Here is a 23,515-nt window from a genome sequence, read left to right as displayed (position 1 = left end):
TATTAAAATTCCAGTTTTAATTGTCAGAAACTATAATTCCTCAACTAAATGAAGACTCAACTGACTAAAAAGATACTTTTCATCCTTTATACTTTCTCTATAAAAAAGTAATTGAACAAATTTTTTTTTAAGAGTTTTTTAGTGCTTTTAGGTGTAATCCTCGTTGTTGTTTTGTGGGTGATGGTATATAAGAGTTCCACTTAAACCCCATTTACACAATAATCAGTACATTCAGTTTTAAAACTGAGTGAATTGCCAAAGTATGGATTCACTTCTGCATCCTGCAGTGTTCAGATTCCACTCTGTCATGTTGCACTTCTTGATTAATGAGATTAATGGCATATCAGAGCTGTGTTAGAAGTGCTGTGTTGGTGTGCAGAAGTGTACATGGCTAGTAAATGTGTATTTTCTTCAATTCTGAAAATGGACTGGAATGTAGTTTCAGTCTTGATTGTTATTGATCTCAGCCTTGTTGCTGTTGGGTTTGGTTGGGGGTTTTGTTCCCTTTTTCATCCAGCATTGCCAGTGTGTTCTCTCTCTGGTATGCTGCTTCCTTTTTATAACACCTGGGAGTGAAATCCCTTGTCATGCTGGTAAATCTGAGATACTGAGCAAACATGTTGAGCATCTGTGGATTCAGAATCACTCTTCTGTGTTTAAGTTATTCAAAAGGGTCTTGGAGCCTTAGGCTGCAGTGGCATGCTGTAAAGGGCGTAATAATGGCACATGGTTCTACTTGGCACTGATTACATATGATGAAATGGAACATGGTAGTCAGTGGCTAATCCTATACTTCTGACTTCAGGAATTTACAACTTTTGCAGAGCAGAGTTTGTTGTTTAGGTTTCAGCTATTGATATTTTTGCTTCATCTGCAGTTGTGTCAACTTTTAAAAGCAACAGTATATTGAATGCAGCTGTAAATATAATGGAAAACATTAGGGGAGTTAGTTTTCTAGGTTTTTACAGTTCTTTTTAAATAAAAATATCCCAAACCAGCCTTCTAAATTGGATAGCTTGAGAGACTGCATAACTGGGAGAGAAAAGGAGAGCCTAGTTCTTAGTGCTGTGCCTGTGTCAGGCTGCCCCTGGGGTCCAGACAGGCTGAGCATCTCACCTCTCTCTGTGCCTAGAGGTGCCAATTTCCAGGCATAACCCAGCCAAGCTCCTGTTCTGACTGAGCACAGACTTGTTTGTGCTGTCTTGGAGAAACTGTTACCTTCACTCCAGTTTGGTCTCTGGGTTTAAAAACCAGCTGAAAATACTGTGATCGTACATAGCACTTTGGGGGTAGCTATGAGCAGCCCACAGGCTTGTCAGTACTATCTTATTACCATTGCTCTGGATCTGTGCGATACATGCATGTGTGAATTGTTCTATTTTCAGCTAGGACTCTTAAGATTTAAATAAGGAAAAAAAAAACAACTATTCAGCAATGAACGTATTAATAGATTTATGTCTTCTTTTGGTACCAGAGAGGACTTTTGGCTTATATATCTGTGCCTCCCCCATGTATATGTAATCTCTTTTAATAATTATTCTTCTGTCTTCTGTTTTGTTCACAGCCTACATGCTGACACATTACCAGTTTTGTTTCCAAAAGAGGAGTTCACAGAACTGCACAGTGCCTGATCCAACTAGCTGCTTTGATGTTCCTCACAGGACCATGTAGGTAAAATTCAAAGAAACATATATATTCACATTATATCTTTACAAGTACTCAATGTATCTGGAAATAGCTGATTACTGCCAACAGTACTCGCTTTGTGAAGTCTGGTATTTTGAAATTTATGGGCTACAAAATCATTTAAGGTCTTCCAACTTTGCAGTGTGTTTTACCATCAACAGACACACACAGCTGTAGACCATCGTATGTCACAATGTGTTTGGTCTTCTTGCCACATCTACTTTAAGTAGTTGTGGGTGCTGTGATGCCTATCATTTCTGTAGGCCTTAATAGAGCTGTAATGGTGCAAATTTCAGTATAGGCACAAAACCCAGCAGAGAAACTGAATAAATTCTCAAGCAGTTGCAGCTGGCAAACCTTGAGCTTCTTGTAATTAGAGCTGCGTAGGCAGCAGAATAAGAGCTAGCGAGTGTAAAAGCTAGGCTGAACAGGTTTATGTGAGTGAACCTCTATGTTTGACTTAAGAAGAGTAGAGCAGTATCCTGGTGTTGGTAATCAGGGGAAAGATTCCTTCAGGTTATTTTTGTTGATCATCTTGAGCTTCTGCATGAACCGTTAAGTTTTCTGTGAGTTTCAGACAAAATGTAAAATGTAGCCGATATTCCACCTCTAGGATTTCCCTTCAGAATAATTCAGTCTTGCTCTAGTAGAGGAGAGAATCCAACAGTTTAAATTCAATACTTTGAGAAGCGTGTTTTCCCTTCTGTTTTTTATATGCTAGTTGGGTTTAGTTTTAATGAGTCATCTCCCTCTGCGAGAGTAAACCTAGGCAAAGAACTAAATTGTTCTGATTAAATTGCCAGTATTCATTATCACTTGACTGCTTTCTCCCCTGTACATTTTGCAGGTTTATGTCTCAGTTGCACTGGCATTTAAAATAATTTACATGGATTGGTAGGCTGCAGTGTTTATGCCTACATTATAGTTGGTGTTTTATTTATGTTCCTTACACATTTTTCCACGTTGGTTTGCCTTTCTAATTTTGTGGAAATGAACTGTAAACATGGATATGTGGCAGTGGTTTAGATGGACTGTGTTTACATTTGCTGGCATGCTCTCCTTACACAGAAAACAGCTCTTTTCACATTTTGCTTTAAGGACTGTGGCACTGACAGTTTATGGTGATTTGCTAGAGTGCCCTGATAGTTCAGTTGCTTGGTTCTGTCTGGAGAAAGTTTCTATCCAAGTCACCTCATGAAAGCATTTTGATAGCATACTGGCTGAATTATAGAATACCAGGTTGGAAGGGACCCCAGGGATCATCTGGTCCAACCTTAATTTTTATGGCTTCAAAGCTAACATTAGGTACCTCAGATGAATCCTGAAATGATGCTTACCCCTGCTTTCATCTCCTGAAATTAGGACATGGTATCTTGCACACTGTTACACAGCTGGCCATATTCAGTTACAGTTGGTTTTGCCTTTCATATTAAGTTGACCATATTCCAACTTTATCTAGACACTTTATTCAGGTTGTTTTGTATGAAGTGAAAGGTTTACGTTGGCCTTTTATTTTTGTTTTGTGTTGGGGTTTTTGTTGCTGTTGGCTTTGATTTTTTTTTTTGTTTGTTTCAGATTACAGATTTTTTATGAATGAACTACTGAAAACACTTTATTGTTTTGTAGTTGAATTTACATAGTCACAATTTTAGTGGGTTGCTGGCTCTAGATTGGAGAGGACATTCATGTTCCCTGTTGTGAGTATCCAAAATCTCTCCCAGTTGTAGCTGATGGCCAGGAAAACAATCCCAAAAGACATTTATTATGCTGGAGAGGATAGAGAGTCTGAGGAGGCTTTTCTGTTGGTATCAGTGGCATAACTACTCCATGGCAGGAAATATTTTAGTCGGTGCCAAAATTCAGAGTACCCCAAAGGAACTGGAATTAAACTGTACTCAGTTTTAGTCTAAAAGGAAAGTAACAAAGAAAATACCTGAATTCATAGAATTAATTTCTGCAAATTTTGTTATAGTCCACAGCTCACTCTGTCTGTATAAACATGCATTATTTATCACTTAGACTCTGATGTGACAATGGAAAAACAGTGAGCAAAAATAAAGGGTTAAAGCACCAAACCAAGTAATCCATTTTCAGAAAAGCCACAAATACTAAGTTTAAAACAGCAAAGCAATTCATGCAAATAAATGTAATGGATTGCTTTAGATTTACAGTACTTGTCATGCCACCTCTTAAGGGATTATATGTACCAAAATAATAAAATAATGTGCTTTACTACGCAGAAATGTAGAGCACATTAAGCAGAATTTGTCAGTGCATCTTCATATTTACATTAATCAAGAAGAGCAGCATCATTTTGCTTAGCAAAGGTACATTAATTAGGCTGTTTACGCTGTCAGAATCTTGAAATCTTGCTTCAGATGCAAGGATCACTATGACATGCGTTTAACGCAAGTAGTGCTTGTGCTCTAGTGACTTTTAGCAAAGTATAGATGTCTGTAAAGTTTGTGGTACAGGTCAGCTTTCTAAAGCCCAAATTCTAACACAATGGTGTAATTTTCAAGTGTGAACTAGATAAAGTCTGATCTAAGAAGAGCCAGAGGAAATGTCTGTTCTTAGACAAACCTCAGAAGGTATTAATATGTTGAAATTTATTCATATTTGTTTCATATAGTCATAAATGTGCTTAAAAATACTTTTCTGGATTTAAATGTCTACCTGAAACTGTGGTATTGATAAAATCTGGCAACTCAATCAGAAGTTTAACTACATTCATGTTTGTTTTACAGAGTAGTGACACAGAAATATTGTTCCTAAAAATTATCCCTGGAAAAATAATCCAAGCTCTTTATCTGATGCTAACGAGAACTTGCATTTTTATTTCCTTATAGATCTTAGTAATAGGTTATATACATTAGTCAAAAGAAGCAGCATCATTTTGCTTAGCAGCAGAGTAGCAGAAGTGTAGCTTTGACAAAAAGAATAACCAATTCAAAGCATATGTAATTTGTGACTAGGGCTGTCATGAGCTCATGCTCTAAGCAGTTGCACAGTCAGCCAAAGCTTACAGTGCTTACTTGCCTAGTCTCTTTGAAGTAATTTGGCTTGACATTATTTCAGGAGAAGCATCACAGCTTAGACCATTGTATATATGTGGCTGTCATGTTGAGTTAATGGTTCATCCATGAGGATAGGATATAGTACGCTTTAAAAGGTGATTAATAGTCAAAATTAATTTGCTAGAGACAATTTCCTCTTTGGCTCTAGTTATTTAACTGAGTCTATGCGGTACCAATTGATTGTGAGAGGAGCACCTAGACTGGGTTAAATTTATTCATTCATAGTTGCTATTTATTTATAATGAGACTATTTCAATTACTTAGAGGAAAAAAGGTGACACAAACTGGTCATGTGTAATTTGCATCCTGAAAGTAAGTGTACTTTTTATACTAGAATTAATTTTTTTGAAGATTTGTGATTCAAATGAAAGATGGAAATATTTACATATTTAAATTTAAGTATGCAAAATATAATTGCTGTCAGCTGAAACTCCCTCTAGGGTAATTTGTAAACAATTCTTTCATTACATGAGTTAAAAACTCGAGTGGAGTGATTATGGCTGAGTTCCAGTCCATCTGAAAAAGTATCATCAAAGATTTTTCAATACCTTTTTTTCAGGGGGAAGACTATTAGTTTTTTGAATTAGAAATTTGTTTCCTCTGGCATTTAAAAAAAAATTCTTGTGTTTTCTTGTCACGCACTTCACCAGACTGATCATGTTTAACTTGTGAGGACTGACTAGTTCGCAGCAGTATGTGCGATACTGACTGGTATGTGAGATACTGACTTCAGGAAGAGCATGATTTTCATAACCACTTCAAAGGAAATACATTATAAATAAAATACTTTTCTCTGGGGGCTTACAAAACCATTCTGTTTGTAATTTAAATTGCATTAAGCTAAATAAAATAGTACAGTATAAAACCGTCAAGGGAAAAATACTTCATTTAAGTGTGAACATTACATTACTTCCATTATTTTTCATTGAATATATATTATTAAAAATATTGTCATTATGACAGGAGTTATTCTTTCCCATTTAGTGTTCCACACCCTTCTGTTCCATAGGTCACTACAGTTGTATTACCCCACCTTACTTAATTTCTCACTGCTTTATTCCTGGTGACTAACCCTCTGAACGTAAGTGTATGACAGAAGATTACTATCTCTGCGTCATGCATGTTCAACTTAATCAAACTTATACTGGAACTGAGACTCTCAACCAGCCTGAAGTTTTGTATCAGAATCATTGAGTGTGAGGCTTTCTTCTGCTGGAATACTTTAGAATCTGCTCATCCGAATGATGCAGCTTGCTTCTTCCAGGGTGCTCAAGGGGCAACTGTTGAACAGGGATTTCAACATGAGCAAGAGAATCTGTTGGTCTCCCTACTTTATAAATGTAACTGGGAGGAAAAGAGGAGGTGCTCTACATACATATGCATATAAGTGTATTTTGTATATCTACAGATTTAAGGTCATACATATTTGTGCATGTGTGTGTGATTTGCTGGTATTCATATGGTTTCCCTTCTTGCTGTAAATATATGCCAATTCAGTTTCATATGTGAACCTGATAGGATGTCCTCCTTTAAGTCATGTGAAGATAATGTGACCTTCAGGAGAGGGTGACTAGGAACGTACTGGAAAACCTCAGTGAACTATCTAATTGTAAAAGTGATTTATTCCACCTTCCTTTTTCACCCCATGACAAGAGACCATACAGCCTGAACTAAATCAGGTTATCATGGAAGGCAGTAAATCTGTAGTGCTGAGCTCCTCTAATATTGACAGCTTTGCAATATGGGTTCCTGTAGAAATTGTCTAAGCACATATAAGCCTACACAAGCTGAAACAGGCTGTACAATAGAAGCAGGCCAGTCCCATATGCAGTATTTATTCCCACTTTAGAGTCAGCTTTAAAACAGCCACTGACTTCAGATTAATACCCATTTAAGGCCTAAAACAAGCTTTGTGTTTCGTATAAATTAATTTCAAGTGATTGAAAAAATACTTTTTTATGTGGGACAATAAATTGCAGCTAAATATTAACAGTCTTGAAATACAAAAAGAAAGAAGCCATGAAGAAATTTTCCCCTAATTTATAAAATGCTTGTTTTTTTTAAAAAAAAAGCAATAGTACTTAAAACAAATTAGCAACAGTAATTCAAGCAAAAGGCAATAGTAATTAAAACTAGTGCTGGATTGAATAAAAACTTTGTTGACCCGAGAGTTTCATGTTTGACTGAGTAAACCTTGAGGGGGAAAGGTAGTACAAAATATCAAAGCTTAGACACGTTGTCTGTTGACTCAGAAACTAAAAGTTTTATGAAAAAGGTAAGAATTCTTAGTCACAAAAGTCTAAAGAAATTACTTCTTCATTATGTTTTCTAAGATTTTCAATAAGTTTATAGTTTCATTTTATATCCTTAGGAAACATTTATTTTTCCTTTCTGCTTTATAAGATTCTTTTTTTTTTTCCTTTCACTATTAGATGTCTGTGTTTTTAAAGTAGCTTTTGTTCCTACTATAAACGGTCACTATGTAGTTAAATAATAATGATAATGAACTCTATAATGAAAACCCAAATTTACTATACTGTGGCAAGTAGGAATTGATCTGAGTTTTTCTGTGTTGTTTTAACTTCCTCCAAACTGGGGTACTGGTGGATGAAAAGCTGGACATGAGCCAGCAACATGTGCTCACAGCCCAGAAAGCCAATCATATCTTGGGCTGTATCTAAAGAAGCATGGCCAGCAGGTCAAGGGAGGTGATTGCTCTTCCCTCTTCTGGTGAGATCCCAGCTGGAGTGCAGCATCCAGCTCTGAAGTCCTCAGTACAGGAAAGACATGTTTAAACAGGTCCAGAAGAAGGACACAAGAATGATCAGAAGGATGGAGCAGCTGTCTTACAAGGAAAGGCTAGGAGAGTTGGGCTTGTTCAGCCTGGAGAAGAGAATCCTTCAGGGAGGCTTTATTGTGGATTTTTAGTACTCAAAGGGGCTTTATAAGAAAGATGGGGAAAGACTTTTTAGTAGGGCTTGTAGCCACAGGACAAGGGGCAATGGTTTTCAACTAGAAGAGGGGAGATTCACACTAGATTTCAAAATGACATTTTTAATGGTGAAACTAGTGGTGAAACACTGGAACAGGTTGTCCAGAGAGATGCTCCCTCCCTGGAAACATTCAGGGTCAGGCTGGATGAGGCTTTGAGCAACTTGATCTAGTTGAAGATGTCCCTGTTGATTGCAGGGGAACTAAATGACCTGTAAAGGTCTCTTACAACCCTAATTATTCTATGACTCTGAAATTTATTCAAAAATAGTTTTCATTATGCAAGTAATTTACGCTATGATTCTTCCTTTTTTTTTTCCTGTCTTGTTTCCTATTCATTTCCACCAACTGTAATAAAGAATAATTTTATTATTTTAATAAATGTGTATGCATATATCACCACATATTTTGTTTAGCTTTCTGGCTGAAATGGTTTGTGGTAGGCTGAATAAAAAGGCTGTTCCTCATTTAAAATCTGAAAGTGTTGTGCTTTGGAAGTCCATCTTGCTCTATAAGTAAAGGTATGCTTGTATCACCAGCTAAAACTCAGCTAGCTAAGGTATTTCAGGTCTTACTCTTCAGGGCTGTCTGCTTAATCATAACAAGTGAACAAGCACTTGGAGAAATTCAGGTTGGTAGCAAACATTGAGAGGTGAGATGGTAGGGTAGCAGTCCCTCCATCCACTTCCCCAGCTCTGGCTGCAGCTATGTCCCCCTCACCGTGCCAGCTCCTCTCCAGACTCCCAGTACCTGAGGTCATGTTCTCCTTGTAACCCCTCACACACAAGGACTTCAGGAAAAACTTTTAGTCATTATCATAGTGAAACAATCTTAGGATTTTGCTGAAATGTCTATATGTATTTGTCAGAGTTGCATAGCTAAAGCTGTGAGGTAACTGGAGTTTCCTTTAACAAGGAACTGCAAGACTAAAATGAGGGTTTGCTCTTTATTTGCAAATTGGAGCGTTTGACTAGTTGTGCACTTTATCCTGCACTCTGCCTGCATATGCACACAGCTGCCACCCAGCCATGCTCTGAATGATAGCAAGGCACTAGATTGATGTGTGTTTTATTCAGAATACGAATCACAGTAAACATAGTTGCAAGTCCCATGAATCTGTAGTTTATAACTAAGATCAGCTTTCAAAGGGACAGTTAATGTGGAAATGAAAATCTTTTAATTCCAAAATTTACAAAAGTTTGGTTACAAAATATTTTCAACCTTCTGTACATACGATAACACCTTGCCCGGTCTGGTTTTCTGCTTATATCACTGTCAACAGTCTCATCTCAAATGTGTGCCTTTCATGTTGTCTGTCATGATGCTATAACACTGTCTTGAAATAGCCACTCGAAATCATACTCTTTCTTTATTACTGTTTTGAACACTACGGTGAGCAATTAAACGTGAAAGTTGCAGTACTAAAGTCAGGTATACTTCAGGATTTAATTTACTTGAGTGGATAAAAATTTGTTATGCTGCACACATATTTAACATAAAACATACTCCATTTATACAAATGTTACCCATCTCTTTCTTGTTTACCCATGTTTTTCTTGTTTTCTTATTTAGCCTATGAGTGTCTGACATGTTGGTGGCAGCTGTCAAAATGCAAATGATAAAAGAAATCATAGTTGGAGGTATCAGTCCAGCTGCAGTTAGTAATTAGTGTTGCTTTGAAGCAACGAATGTAGGAGGGAAGAAAATGATCCAAACAAAGAAGCCACATTTGTCCTTTTTTTGCTGGGATTTTTCAACCCTTTTCTGGTTTAGACATCAGAAGAATAAGTCATTCTAAAATACTCAGTTCTCAGGCACAGTGTATCACTTGTGCGTGAAAGCTAGAGGGTTTCACAGTCAGCTCTAGCAAGATGGTCACTGCTGATTTGCCTGGTGCTAGCTGAATTACAAACTTACGCTTTCATGCCAGTGTGTATCTTCTGAAAAGAGTCTGCATTTTATTGGAATACTGTTGCAGAGCAAATTAAGGTGCCAAGGGCTGATTGCCTAAGGTAAAATGACCCTCAGCGTCAGCGCCTGTATTGATTTAAATCTAACTTAATACAGTTCTTTGCATGTGACAAGAAAAAGATTCCTCAGTATTTAAAGTGTTTTAAAATCCCTGCCTGTTCAGTGAGGATTTTGAATAGGTGACTTTCACTGAAGTTTATGGGTTCAGGACAAATTAAGGACGTCCCAATTTAGGCTTGCAGATGCAGTAATACAGTGGGCATGAGAGAAGAGTTAGAATCCTTCCCATTCACTGCAACCTGCAATTACTTTGCTGGTGAGTTCGGAAAACTAACCAAGTGATTAACAGAAGAAGAAATTCATAGTGTGCCTCTGCTTTTTTTGTGGAAGATACTCCGTCCCTTATATTATTTTTTATTAATGGGTTGAATATGTTGACGGATTGACACTAAGGAATAGAGCTTATTAATGGTTGTATCCGAGGTGTAAAATGAATGATCCACTATGATACTTCAGTTTCAAACTTTTCTCAAAATTAATTAATTAAAGGATTCATGTAATTAATTAAAAGAATTGTTGTTGTTGCTTTCATGCTTATCTTAAAGTGAAATGAAAAGTGTTTTCAACAGCAGCACAAAAAAATTTGCTGCATCACACTGTGGCCCAAGGGATGTCCAAGACAAGGTATCGCAGTACTTGGGAAAGATGGATAGGAATTTGTACAACCGAGAGCAGAGCTTTCTGTGGCATGGTGGCAACGACTCAGACTTGGTCACCCAAAGGCCCTCTACTTCTATTTATAAATGGCAGTCTGCCCAACCATTTTCAAGATGTGTTTCAGTTTGAGTTTGTGCTCATTTTTTAGCATTTTCCTTGTAGATTTTTCCACTGCTCTGTGAAGTCTGCGAGGTCTGAGGATCAGGGTCTCAAAGTCTTGTGTGTAGTTGTTGACTTTCCTATGTAACTGCTAGGTGACAGACTTGTAGGCAGCACAGCTTGCAAGAAAGGATGTGGACTCAAGTTTCTGATCTTTTGTTTGTCTAAGCCAGTGCTTCTTTAATGAGCTGCATTTCTACTTTTTTCACACTGCATGCATTCCTCGTGATTCCCTTTCCTCTAAATAGCAGCCAAGGTTTCCTAATTATCATTATTCGTTATCTTTATGCATCTGTCTTTTTAGGACTCTTTGGATTATATGCCTAAAACACAGTCAGAATTAAGAAACATTTAAGTACTGGCAAATCCATTCTCTTATTATACTCTTATTTTTAATTTGGAAAAACTCTGAAACCTAAGGACTATTAATGCATACATCCCTTTTCCCTCTAGTCAAGATGTTTTGCATTAACAGGAGTTCTTTTAGCAAGTTTTGGCTATCTGTAATTGCTGAAAAGACCCCTTGGGACAAACTGTGTCAAGTAGCTACCAGAAATATATAGGGTAGTGTAATGCATTAGATGTCATTAAATGCTCAAATTAGATCCCTAGTGAGCACGTGTCCAATCATTACTACTTGTAATGTGTATCAACTGTTTTAGCTCTAAAAATGTAAGTTCTGTAGTAGCCACTGTCATTAATTTGCTTAGACCATTTCTCAGTACACATAGGAATTTGTTGGAAAGTCACTAATTAGTGGGATATTTTCTGAGTTTAATTCCTCTTTTTAAGGATAGTTTTCAGTGGTTTCAGTGAGTCTGATTAGCTTTTGGCAATTGAAAGAAATTAAAAGAGGAAATCTTGAACTGGGAAGAAGAAATGCCTGTATTCTTCATGGTCCTCATTTTTGCTGGAATGATTCTACGGGTGAGTGTCTGTCCCTTACACCAAAAGAGAGAATCAAAGAAATAGAAATTACAAAACTTCAAGGCGAGAATGTAGGGAGCTGCTGGAAAAGGGAAATATCTTTAGAAAAAAATAATTTCCAGTTGCTAAGACTGATTTCTAAAGAGTGGGGAGAAAAAGGACAGAGAAAAAGTATTATATTTAACAACACTTAGAGGAGATAGGACTTCATCTTTCAAAACTTCTGTGGAGGACCCCTATATGCTAAGCTACACAGAATTTAATCTGTCTCTGAAAGATGAAAGGCTGAGGTGAGCCTGCCAGAATTAAACCTCTGCTTCCGGGGCGTCTAGATTTTTCCTGCCTTAGTGCTTAGCTCTCAAAGCTACTTTCTCTGGCTATAGATCCCTTTAAATCATAGCTTTAAAGAATTGTATACAAACTGACTGAGCCTCTGTTATTTCAGTGCAGGGACCAAGAGGATTGTGAGTCAGATATTTGAGAAAAACAGACTCCTCTTGGTTGTTTTCTTCTTGTTCAGTCCTTTTTCATTTAGGATACTTGTGGCATGAATAAATAATACAGCTTTGATTTTACAGCTCAGTTTCTGGTGTGAAGATCCCAGAATGTAGGGATATATATTTCTTACATACCAGATTTGGAAAGTTGCTTGCAGAGTAAGCCAAGGGGATTTCTTGCCTTATCTATGTATTTATGTATGCATTTCTGTTTTTTTTTTTTATTTGTTACATTTGCTCTCATGACTACAAGTTTAAAACCAGCAGAACTGTGCCACTTTTGTGAGGCTTAAATAATCATATAATGGAAATAGAGAAAAACAGGTGCGTTTTTTTGGTCTCTTAGTAACTGAGTAGTTAAAAAATGTCTGGACTTTGTATTCAGAGTTTTATATATAAAAATAGTGTGGTGTTTTGTTTTGTTTTTTAGTACAATTGTATTGTATACCATTAATATGAATGAAAACTTTTTTTTTCTTGACATTTATAATGAAATGTAATAACACGTTTTAATTTTAGTGATAGTCTATGCATTCCGTCATCACAAACTGACTTTTTAAGTTAAGCATATATCAGATGTATAAAATACTTTTGCATCCACTTTTAAAATTATATTTATTTTTTCGTTGACTGATTTTTTCATATAGCATGATATAAATTACCTAAATAGCGGCTTGTTGCATCTAGGAGTTAATAATTTCTGTGAGCTATCTACTTACATCAATTTTCAGAAGAATATCAAAGATTTTCCACATAAAAGCAGTTAGAGTAAGTGGGACTTCAGTATTTTGGTTCCAGCTGTTTCCAGTGGTCTGGCTGGAACTATACATGCAGATTTTTACATTTCGACATTTCTGTGGTTGTTGTCATGGATGGAAAAAGCGTGGTAAATAATAGCCAGATCTTTACTTTCATGAATTAAATATAAACATGCATATAAGAAAATAACAGAAAGTACAAATTGATTCATATCATGTTTTTATAAGACATGTAATAGCATCATCTTTGTGAATGCTGTGTGAAGGAGTACTTAGGTTGTAGGGTTTTGGAAGATTCTAACATAGGTTAAACTTTCAACAAGTACTTTTAGATTTTTTTTTTTATATATACTAAAATAACCTATTTCTGAAAGATTCCTGCCCCAGAATACCCAATTTGCTAGATGCTGGTAATAGCTGTAAACACAGTTCTGTTGAGTGAGGATTGGGTCAGAGAGGAGCAGTGCATGATTTCAGAGCTTTGTGCTAGTGAGAGAGACATGAACCCAAGATTTTTCTGCTCTAATTACAGGGAGCTGGGTAGCAGCAGCAAGAGTATTGCATGGGGAAAAGCTGTGCATTACTTCATTTCTCACCTCTGTTCAGATGTATGAAAAGCAGGGTGGTCAGGATAGCCCACTTTATCTATTTTTCATCAGAAAATCCCAAACACAATCAGTCCTTTCATGTGTGCAAACGTATCTCTCGGAAAAAACATAGGCATCTGACTGACAGTGACTGAATGGGCTTACATCGTTTCACAAATGTAACAGACCAAGGAAGCAGAACACTGATGTGATACTGTTAATCTCAGAATAGTACAGGTAACTTTTATCTACAACTTCTGATGATGACTGGATAGGAAGCATGGATAAATTGTGGGAGACTGCCTCCTCAGATTGAATCTCAGTAGGCAAGGGCTTGAGAATACAGCGAGCACAGCTCTCTTATCCACTGGTGCAGCTGCCTCCATCAAGGTTTCCGTGGCTATGCTTAGTCGTGGGGAGTAGATATGGTCTAAGCTTCAATATGATTTTAAAGGAGTTTAACTGTCCAGGAAGAGATTCTACAAAATCAACATGATGGACATATGATCTGTTCAAATCATGACTTCCTAGAATCATGAACAAGAGACTCCGTTAGAGCAAGCTGGCAGGTAATACAAGGGATAAGAATGCTGTAGCATAAAAATCACAAGACATGGCAACACAGCTGTCTAATGCCCATATGGTTTCTTTATTCTGTTTTAAGGATTGAAAAGTAAATTCTAGTGTAATGTTCTTCAAAAGCTACTAGAAAAAAGTCTTTAGTAACAGTACTATGCTCAGGGTCCTTCCTGATCTCTACAGTCAGGATTGTTTAAATGGGTTGTTTAGAGACTTATGAATTTGGATCATAATGAACACTCTTACCTAGTAATCAGTAGGATTTGCAAACACAAAGCACTTCTTGTTTTATAGCAGACATGCTGATTGCTTGCTGGATGTTGTTCTCTATCACTCTTAGTGTTGTTCTTCCCTAGCAATATTGAAATATCTTTTGGATATGAGTTAATCACTTATGACATATGCAAAGAAAAGCATACAGTAGTGTATTCTGTTGTGGAAGGGGTTTCCTGAAGCATTCACACTGCTAAGGGAGGATCAAAAGTGTTGAGGCAAGTCTGTGGGTGTTCTTTGTTCCTGTGGGAATGAATTTCTCATGTTCTGGCTAATTTCTAGGAGAACTTTCTCTACTTCCCATGTAATCAGTATCTCCATAGAAATTTCTATTATGCCAAAGAGGTAAAGTCACATGTTTGTCAAAAGACCAAGTCCCTAGAGGGCAATTTGAAATATTGCTCCCAGATGGATCAGCCTGAACAATGCATTACAAAAATGTAATCATGTCTGGGGGCCTGCCCATTAAGCTATTACTGCCATTAGTATTTATGACATTTTTGTTGGGCAGCTGAAAATATCATGCAGTATTCTTTTCTATTCACTATCGCATGCCATTTAACAATGAAGTCCTCTTTTTTTGTTCTGCATCAAGTTTCCTCTGTAAATTACTTTCCTTCAAATAACAATCTTCTGCCATCCTCTCTGTCCCTTCCTAGTCGGCCTGAATGGGGACAACTTAAGATAATTTGTCACAGTGGAAGCAGTGGAAGAACTTGAGGAAACTGGTGAGCATATATATTAACTCTCACTGAGCTCAGTTGCATCTCATGAGCATGCAGGAGGGATATAATTTGAATGAAGGAGAAAATTGCTTGTTTTTTGCACATTGAGAGGCATCAGAAATCTTCATGCTACTCAAGATTTCTTTGTGTCTAGAAAAAAATCTCTGATATCCTACAAATGCTGCTGTGGCTCACTCAGCCATTAAGTAGCCTTCTTCCACTAGGTTTTAACCTTTGATGAGGTGCAGAACTATAATATTTGTAAAAACAAAGCGTTAACTAAGGGATATTTTATATCAGTTCTATTTTTTGCTGTTAGTGCTGGAGCAAGGTTACTTTTTAAATAAGCAAAATACTAACTGGCTTCCCATGCCTTGAAAATGAAACAATATCTAGAAAGTACCTTCATAAATGTATCATCAACATGGTATCATACTTGCTGTGTCTTGTGAATCTGCACAACACAGTCTGCAGGTCACAAGACTACTGCTTTTTGGTCCAATAACTTTGAGAATTCACGTATTCAAAATAAGCTCCTTCCATCTTCCATGCTTTTGTCTTTTGTGCTTTATCACCTATAGTTGAGGCTCTTTGAACTTACTGTCAATCCATTATTATTCATTGCCTGCTTATGAGGTCTTCAATTATACCTATGCTTTTCTCAGGTGCTATGAAGAAATCTTGTGTTTCAGAGCTACCTTCTAATATTAGGAGTCTTTTATGAACCTTATTCAGCCTAAATATTTATACAGATTCATATTTTTTAAGTAAAGAAGGAAATAACTCTATGTAGACAGTATAGGAAAGAGTAGAGCTAGCGAGTAGATGGAGCTAGTGTGGTCTGTAGAGAAGAAAACAGTAACAACCTGGCTTCAATGGAATTTTCTTGGGGGAAGTGGGTGGAGGGAGGGAGAGCAGAGATTCAGAAAGCACCAATACGAGTAAGAAGTAGTTTACCCAACTCAGAAAAAAAACAGTAAAATTGCTTAAGGCACTCACGCTGGGTGATACAGGCTGGAGAAGAGAAGGCTTCAGGGAGACCATACAGCAGCCTTTCAGCACTTAAAGGGGGCGTACACAAAGCTGGAGAGGGACTTTTTACAGTTTATAGGAAAGATTGAGAGAGACTTTTTACCATGGCATATAGTGATAGGAGAAGTGGTGACAGTTTTAAATGAAAAGAGGTTTGGTTTAGGTTAGATATAGGGAAGAAAATCTGAAGGGATGGTGAGATACTGGAACAGCGTTCCCAGAGAAACTCTGCGTGCTTCTTCCCTGCCCCCATCCTTGGAAGTGTCCAAGATCAGTTTGGATGGGGTTTGAGCAACCTGATCTAGTGAAAGATGTGCCTGCTATGATAGGGGTGTTGGACTATGTGACCTTTAAAGGTCCCTTCAAACCCAAACCGTTCCGTGGTTCTGTGATCCTGTGATTCTATATAAGAGACAGTCTTTCCTTTAAACCATTTGAGTGGAAGTTTTGAATTGGTATCTCTATTCTCATCTAGAAGCCACGGACTTTGTATTAGTAGGTATTATGGTAAACATGAGTCGGTATATCCTGTTAATACTTTAAAAAAATTAAATTCCACTTCTAACGAAGAACAGAAAACTGCAGCCATGATCTCTTAAATGTGTGCGTGTTTTCCAGTAAGATCTACTTGAGTATGCATTTTTGTTTTTAGTGGTAGTCTCAGCAGAGGAAAGAATATTTGCTTTCTTTTCCCAGTTTTCTAATATAAAGAGTGGACACAATATGACACAAACTCTCAGAGTAATGTACTACTACATTTGCTTGTATTACCCTAATTCTGGTAAAGAAATATGTTCTTAGATCTGTGTAATGGCTTTTTACCTGCATACCGTTTTATGTTTTCAGAGAATCACTATAATCACCAGTCTGCTTTACCGCCAGTCTAAGGTAATTTCACAGACCCTTTGTAAGGGCTTAATATGAAACTATACTTCCTGGTTGCTCCATTTCCGTGTGAGCTATTTTCAGGCTTTCCTCACAGACCAAGGGTGCTGCATTTACATAATGCAGCAAACCCTCCTAATCTGCCAAGGTTTTAGGACCAAGCCCTTCAGTTTTTCCAGAAATTTTCAGAGATGGGCTCAAGATAAAGTTTTAAATATGTATTGTTACGTTCATTTAAAACACAGCTCTTCCTGTTACACTTGGGAAAAACATGGCTGCATTTCAAAGTTGAAAACATGTTAGCATTTCTTCGCTTTTCTATTCCTGTTCTTACTTTATGTATATATCCGAAATGGATTAACATGTGAGCACTACACACCAAAACCTTTGCAAAGGAGATCCTGTAACTGTGGACTTCTGTGATGAGTGTTGATGTCCCCCTGTGACCTATGTTTTCAGCCTTGTTTTCCATCTTCCCAATTCTGTCAGCCACAGTGATGGCTGGGAAATACAATACGGTCATTGCTACCTTATTCCCAAGTCACCACCCTGCTTTGTTTTTTTCAGTCTTACATAAAATAACCTATCCTAACTTAAATACTCTGTGTGAGCCAGGCACAAAATTAAAAAAAAAAAATAAAAGCAGATGGGTTTTAAAGAAGAAAAAATGAACAAAAGGAGAAAAGGAGGTTTTGCTTTTTTTTTTTCCCCTTAGTAGGAATAGCTGCACTTCTTTAAATATCAGTTTCTTAATGTCCTAATCCCTCGGACAATTTCTTCTAAGAAGAAATTTTCGTCTGATTCTTTTTCTTCAAGCTTTTTTATTTAAATGTAAACAGAGCTATTTGAAAGGTGTTGTCAGATTCTATCTTTCTATGCTTGCAGAGATATTCCAAGAACAAGGGGACAGTTCCCAAAAGGGCTTATCTCTATTTAACCAGAGTTAAGGCTAGTTACACCAGTGATTAGATTAATTTGTCACACATACTTTTCTTTCCAGATGAATTTCCTGTGTGATTTTCATCTGGTTGAGATAACCGTTAAATGATGTTTTCAGACCTTCTCATCCATGACTAGGAATTTTTTCCTAAATAATATATTATGCCAGCGTCTAATCAAAGTAACTGAGCCAAGAACCGATGCAGTGACAAACTGTCTTCAGAGGAGTAGTGAAGAAAGTGGAGAACTGTCTTTATTTTCCCCCTGCTTATCATAAGCAAGTCCTGAAAGCATCAAAGATGTGATCTTTCAGAAGCATAAACTCTTCTGGATTTTGCAGAGATTAAGAAAACTCATTCATACATTCTAGGCTTGATACAGATTTTACCCCAGAACATGGAACACCCAGAGAGAGTTGGATTCCTCCTCATACCTATTCCTGCTATACCTGCCCATCCATTTTTATGTCCCCTTAGCAATGTGCATTGCTCTTTCTTCTTTGCCCACATGATTATGATTTGCTTTGGTTCTCCTTGCTGTCACCAACTACTTCAGGAATTAACTGCTTTAATCTTTGAAGATGTGTACTGGTATATGTGAAGTGAGGAAGGCCATAGTGGCAACTAGGTCTCCATGTGGTGGGGCAACTGGGTCAGTTAGGATAAGCATATGAGTGTAAGTCTGTAATTTAAAATGGCAGTTATCTAAAATGTCAGGAAATAAATCCCTTTCTCTTTCATATCATTCTAATATCTTGGATTCATTCTTTGTTTTGCTGCCAGTCACTATTCAATGTTTTTTGCCTTATGCCTGTATTCCACTGCTTTTGTTATGATTTACTAATAAACTGCATTTTCAAATTTGCAATAATAGCCATTAGTGGGAAAGACTGGAAACAAATATCTTAATATGAGACAGCATAGTCATCTGTAGGTAGCAGGGGTAGATTTATTAAATATGTAAAATTCCAAGACAAAGCTCAGTTTCTAAGGCTTTCGGGTGGGATTTCAGATCAAAGCATAATTACTTTGGTTATTTCCATTGTGAGATTTTTGGAGTAATGGTGTCTTACATGTGAAACCAAGAGATGTTGTAAGATCTTGACTCTACCATCAAGGAAGCTAGATGAAACCTTTCTGCAAACTGTACTAGCTAGTTATCTATTATTATAGTATATTTGTTATTTTTCATCAAAGTAAAAAATATCCAACTTGATGTCTAACACCTTAATACAGCACAGAATATTTTGTGTTCCTGCCAAATAGCTCTGTTATGCAGGTGACTCTTCAGTTTCCTGCAGTAAAATTGTATTTGAAGCTTTGGATTATTATTAAATCTGTTGAATTTTTTTTTTTTTTTGGGGGGGGGGGGAGGGGAGGAGGGGACTTACCAATTATGTGTGGATTTTTTTCTTAAAATCCTCAATAAATTAAGTCAAAAATTAGAATAATCTATAAAATTTCATTAAACTAGGAATTCCTATCTGTAAAGAAATTGTTCAAAGTGGTAAAAGGTTGCTGTTGCTATTTTATTGCAGTTGTGTCTCGGAAAGATTTTTTGCCATATCTTTCATGGGTTCAATGGAAAGAGATTAATTCTTCCATTCTTTCACCTGCAAACAAATCTGAAGAGGGACATAAACTCCTGCAACATTTTAAGGTCTGGAAGTAGGACAGTAAGGGGCAGCATCTGCTGGTACTGCAGAGGACTACAGAACTACCAAGTGCCTAAAGCCAGCTTGGTTTTCCAAGGGATTACTGGGGCTTCTGGTACTTAGTCTTGTTTTCAGCCTTGTTTCCTACTAGAGTTCACTGGATCAGTAATTCCCTGCAGTGCTGTTTATGTGAAGCTTCTTGGAGGAATGAAAGCTACCCAGGAGAGAAATCATAAGAGCCTTGGTCACAGCACTGCAAGCAATAGTGGCTTCCACACAGGTGCTGTCCTTTCAGTAAGTCTTATCTTTTTATAGTTACACTCCTGCATAGCTGAGGACATCCTTAGGTCTCATCTTTGTTTAGGGATTAATTGGTTCCATTTTGCCAAGCTTCTTAGTTGATACTATTGATATTTAAGGAGAGGAGTACTAGAGCACTTATAAAAAATTATATGTGTAGTTCATCTCAAAGATCAATTTAAAATTTTTTGAATAGGTAGTTTTTCCTTCTTAGCTTTCAATTAGCAAGGAGGAAAGAACATGTCAGTATCATGAAAAGGCTGTGAAATGTATATTGGTCTGTTTTCAAAATAGGCTATGGAGTTTTTATCTACCAGGCTATGGTAAACTGATGGTTGTATCTACGGTGTAATCACTTGAGATAATGTGTCTCATGTAAACATCTCACAGCTGTCTTAGAATTGCTGGACCTCGGATGATTAAAGAGTTCAGTTCAAGTTGCAGTGTATGTATCTACTGAGCTGCTCAGACAGCCTGTGTGGTCTGTGTGTTAACTGACCTTGGGCTTCTTATTGCTGCAACTGTCATTAACCTTCAGTATCATCAAAGTCTCTGCCAATGTAACTATTAAAGCTTCTAGAGTTTTAGTTGATCAGGGAATGCAAAACTGACTGTCAGCATATGTCTGCATTGATTTTATGGGGCATGTGCACTCACCATTTCACCAATGGATTTTTGGACAAATGGAATCAGACAGCTATTGTTCAGCTTAGACATTAGAATTGAAAATTATAATAAAATACTTTTTCATATCTTGGCTAATCTTAAAGTTTATAGCTATGCTTAAAAGTAGCTGCCAAAAGAATAAACGTCCCTTAAGAGTCTTTAGTGTGGTAATACACAAGATTTCTTTTAATTCAAAGCAGCATGCTTAGCAAACCATACTGACATTAGTCATATTGGATTTTAAATTATGCCGATTACTCTGCAGTGCCTCAAACCATGCAAGTATTTGCAGGCTTCTCTTAGGCTTTCTGTGGCTCTGAAAAGCCAAGTCCAGGGAATACATAGCAAGGCCTGATGTTTCTCTTTTACATAATACGTCTACATTCTAAGCACAGCTAGAGTATATTTTTAATTAGTGTCTGAAACCTCAAACTACAAAAGGTGAACCACATTGTTATCTCTGTCCAGTGAGCACGTCTGAGTTGTTCCAGCAGGAAACCCGGGCTGAGTAGAGGATGGGTAAGTAGAGTTTCAAGCTTGATTTTGCCAGTTAATAACTAAGCAGCAATGACAGAAATACTGCGCCTGCTAGCACAGTTCAGAGTTGTGCTGCAGCAGGAAGTTGCTCTGTGATCTTACGCACCTCCAGAGGCATTTATTTTCCTGCATTTTGGTCTGTGTTTGTATGCCGGTTGCTTTTCTATCTGGCAGATGAGGACTGCAGTTTGGTACATGGTTAGTGTGCAGAAGTTGCAGCCTTGCATCTTCACTGCTACTTTGGAAGAGCCTGTCCCTTCATATCTGTAGTTCTTTACACATAGTTGAATGGACAAATAAATTCTCTTGAGTTCCCCTCATAATCCTGTGCCATGATATGGTTAAGCAGAATTTAATGATAAAATATGTGCTGAACTTGGCTTCAGCATGAGCGGGAATTCCTGCCTGGCCCTTTTCAAATTAGAAGAGCATCTATGTTTGATTTATTTGGCCTTTTGTATTTATTTTTTTAGGTATTGGGGTATTTTTGAAGTATTCTCAAAGACACTTAACTCTTCTAGATCCACATTTTGCATGTGTCATAAAGACAGCCTATTTATCTTCTGCCCCTGTTGATAACAAATAACCTCTCACTTTACAAAGTCTGTTTCTAAGGAACATTTTTACCCCTTTCACTCTGATTAAATGGGAATAAAATGCTTGTATAATTCTCCCTGGATAGAAAACAGGGAAAACTGTGGTCTTAAAACAAAATTGATGCCTACACCAATCTTCTCTCTCCTGATATTTCCTGCTCTCCCATCTCAATTTGCAAATTAAAAATTCAAATACCTGGATGTATATACATAGCATTACAATATCTTTAAACTTATGAAAACAAAACCCAAACCACTGTTTTGCTGGACTTTGACGAAGGATTAACTTGGCCTAAACATTGCCTTTGGGGGCAGGGTTTTTCTTGGTTGCTTGTCTGATTTTGTTTCTTAGGACTTCTTCCGTGCTGGTATTATATAAGCACATCTTAATTTACTGCATTATTTTATTTGTAACTGGAGAGCAGCAGGAATCATGAGGCAGAAAGCATCTCTGATGAGAAACACTACTGAGAGGGCTCGTGTGTCAGCAGAAGTGTCAGGAGCGCACTGGGCACAAGGGGCTGGGGCCGATCCATCATGATGTTGCTGTATCCACATTGTAAAAGAATCTGGCATGTTTCAGTCTCGTAGATACTGTTTGGAATCATCTGCTCTGGGTGTAAAACATAGACGTATAAAAAAAAAAGTAGACTTTACCAAACTCTGTGGTGTGCCGGCAGAATTCACCATCAGAAAGTGTTTCAAGTTACAAAGTAAAGTTGCATTTTCCCAGATTTTGCGTGTTACAGATAACATGTTGAAACTGCTTTATAGGATGTTCTGTGAGTCTTGTGTCTGATAATAATAATGACTTTTTTTTCTAAATCAGTGCAGGGCTTATAATAGGTGTGACCTCTTTCCCGCCGGTGCTTTTATTTGTAGTCATTAATTTTATATTATTATCACTTTTTTTTTTTTCATAAGAGAAAACACAAAAGGCAAGAAAATAACATTGAAATCAGTCATCTTGCCTCATATGGCAAATTCATTTCTCCTTCTGCCTAGAAAATTCAGGACATGATTATGAAGCATATACAATAAAGATACTAATCTGTAGAAGATTTCTCAAGTCATGCTTATGATTATAATGAAAGATTCTTTCACTGAAACTGAACAGGTATTTCTTTATATGGACAAAGAGAAAGCCAAAGCTTAATTATAATGAAAGTATATGTTGTCTATAATAGGAAAGGCTTATAATTTCCTAATGTCAGGATTTATCAGATTATATTTAATGTATTCCAGATGCTACAATTAATCTTAAAAAATATAGAGTTCTGTCTTCCCCAAAACTACCTATTGGTGTCAGTTAAGTTACAGCTGAACTGCTTTGGGTCCATGTATATTTTTTCAGTTTCATGTTTTTGAAGATAAGTTATTTATGGATTGTTCATAGTTAATTCTATCTTTTGATCAGTCACTGGGAGGCAAACTATGTAATTATCAGAACCAAATTATTGTCAGACTGTTTTTGAATCACTGAATGGTTTTAAAGGCAGCGAGATAAAATAATGTTGTGCTTTTACTATTGCACCAAATGCAATATATCAAGTTGTTGTGGTTTAAACCCTAGCCAGACAGCTTGTTCACTCACTCCCAGTGAGTGGTGCTGGGCTGGAAGCAATCGAGGCCCCCCGGGGCTCTCCCGTTCCCCACTCCCAGAGGGATGGGGAGGAGGATCAAAAGAGTGCAACTCCTACGGGTTGAGACAAGAGCAGTCCAGTAACCAATGTACAACACAAATCACCACCGCTACCACCAACAATGATAAGGGAAAATAACAAGGGAAGAGAATACAATACCACCCGCTGAGAAAGGAGTCTGACCTAGAAGCCCGTGTCCTTCTGGGTAACTCCCAGTTACCCCCCCCACCCCGGGCATGATGTGCTGTGGTATGGAATACCTCTTTGGCTAGCCTGGGTCAGGTGTCCTGTCTCTGCTTCCTTCCGGCTTCCCCTC

At 37.3% G+C, this 23,515-nt stretch overlaps 1 protein-coding gene across 8 annotated transcripts in view; it reads left to right on the top strand.

Moving 5' to 3' along the window:
- Window positions 1-23,515, top strand: part of CHRM3 (cholinergic receptor muscarinic 3) — a 273,296-nt gene that overhangs the window by 139,215 nt on the left and 110,566 nt on the right. For 4 of the 8 annotated variants that reach the window (XM_061471186.1, XM_061471188.1, XM_061471185.1 and 1 more), the window contains one exon: window positions 1,565-1,667. The exons of 1 other annotated variant lie outside the window; for it this stretch is intronic. In XM_061471186.1, the coding sequence (XP_061327170.1) occupies window positions 1,570-1,667 (98 nt within the window). In that variant the 5' untranslated portion in view covers window positions 1,565-1,569. Of the gene's footprint in view, window positions 1-1,563; window positions 1,668-16,825; window positions 16,868-19,636; window positions 19,752-21,134; window positions 21,663-23,515 lie in introns of those variants that run through there. 3 more of the 8 variants (XR_009746554.1, XR_009746557.1, XR_009746555.1) reach the window with 3 other exon arrangements.

This window comes from Pezoporus flaviventris, unplaced genomic scaffold (assembly GCF_033815535.1).
Source record: "Pezoporus flaviventris isolate CSIRO_AGI_PZ_B2104156 unplaced genomic scaffold, CSIRO_AGI_Pfla_v1 ptg000066l, whole genome shotgun sequence".
NCBI lineage: Eukaryota > Metazoa > Chordata > Aves > Psittaciformes > Psittacidae > Pezoporus > Pezoporus flaviventris.
Note: the sequence above shows the minus strand (reverse complement) of the source record. Positions and strands in the feature narration are given on the sequence as shown.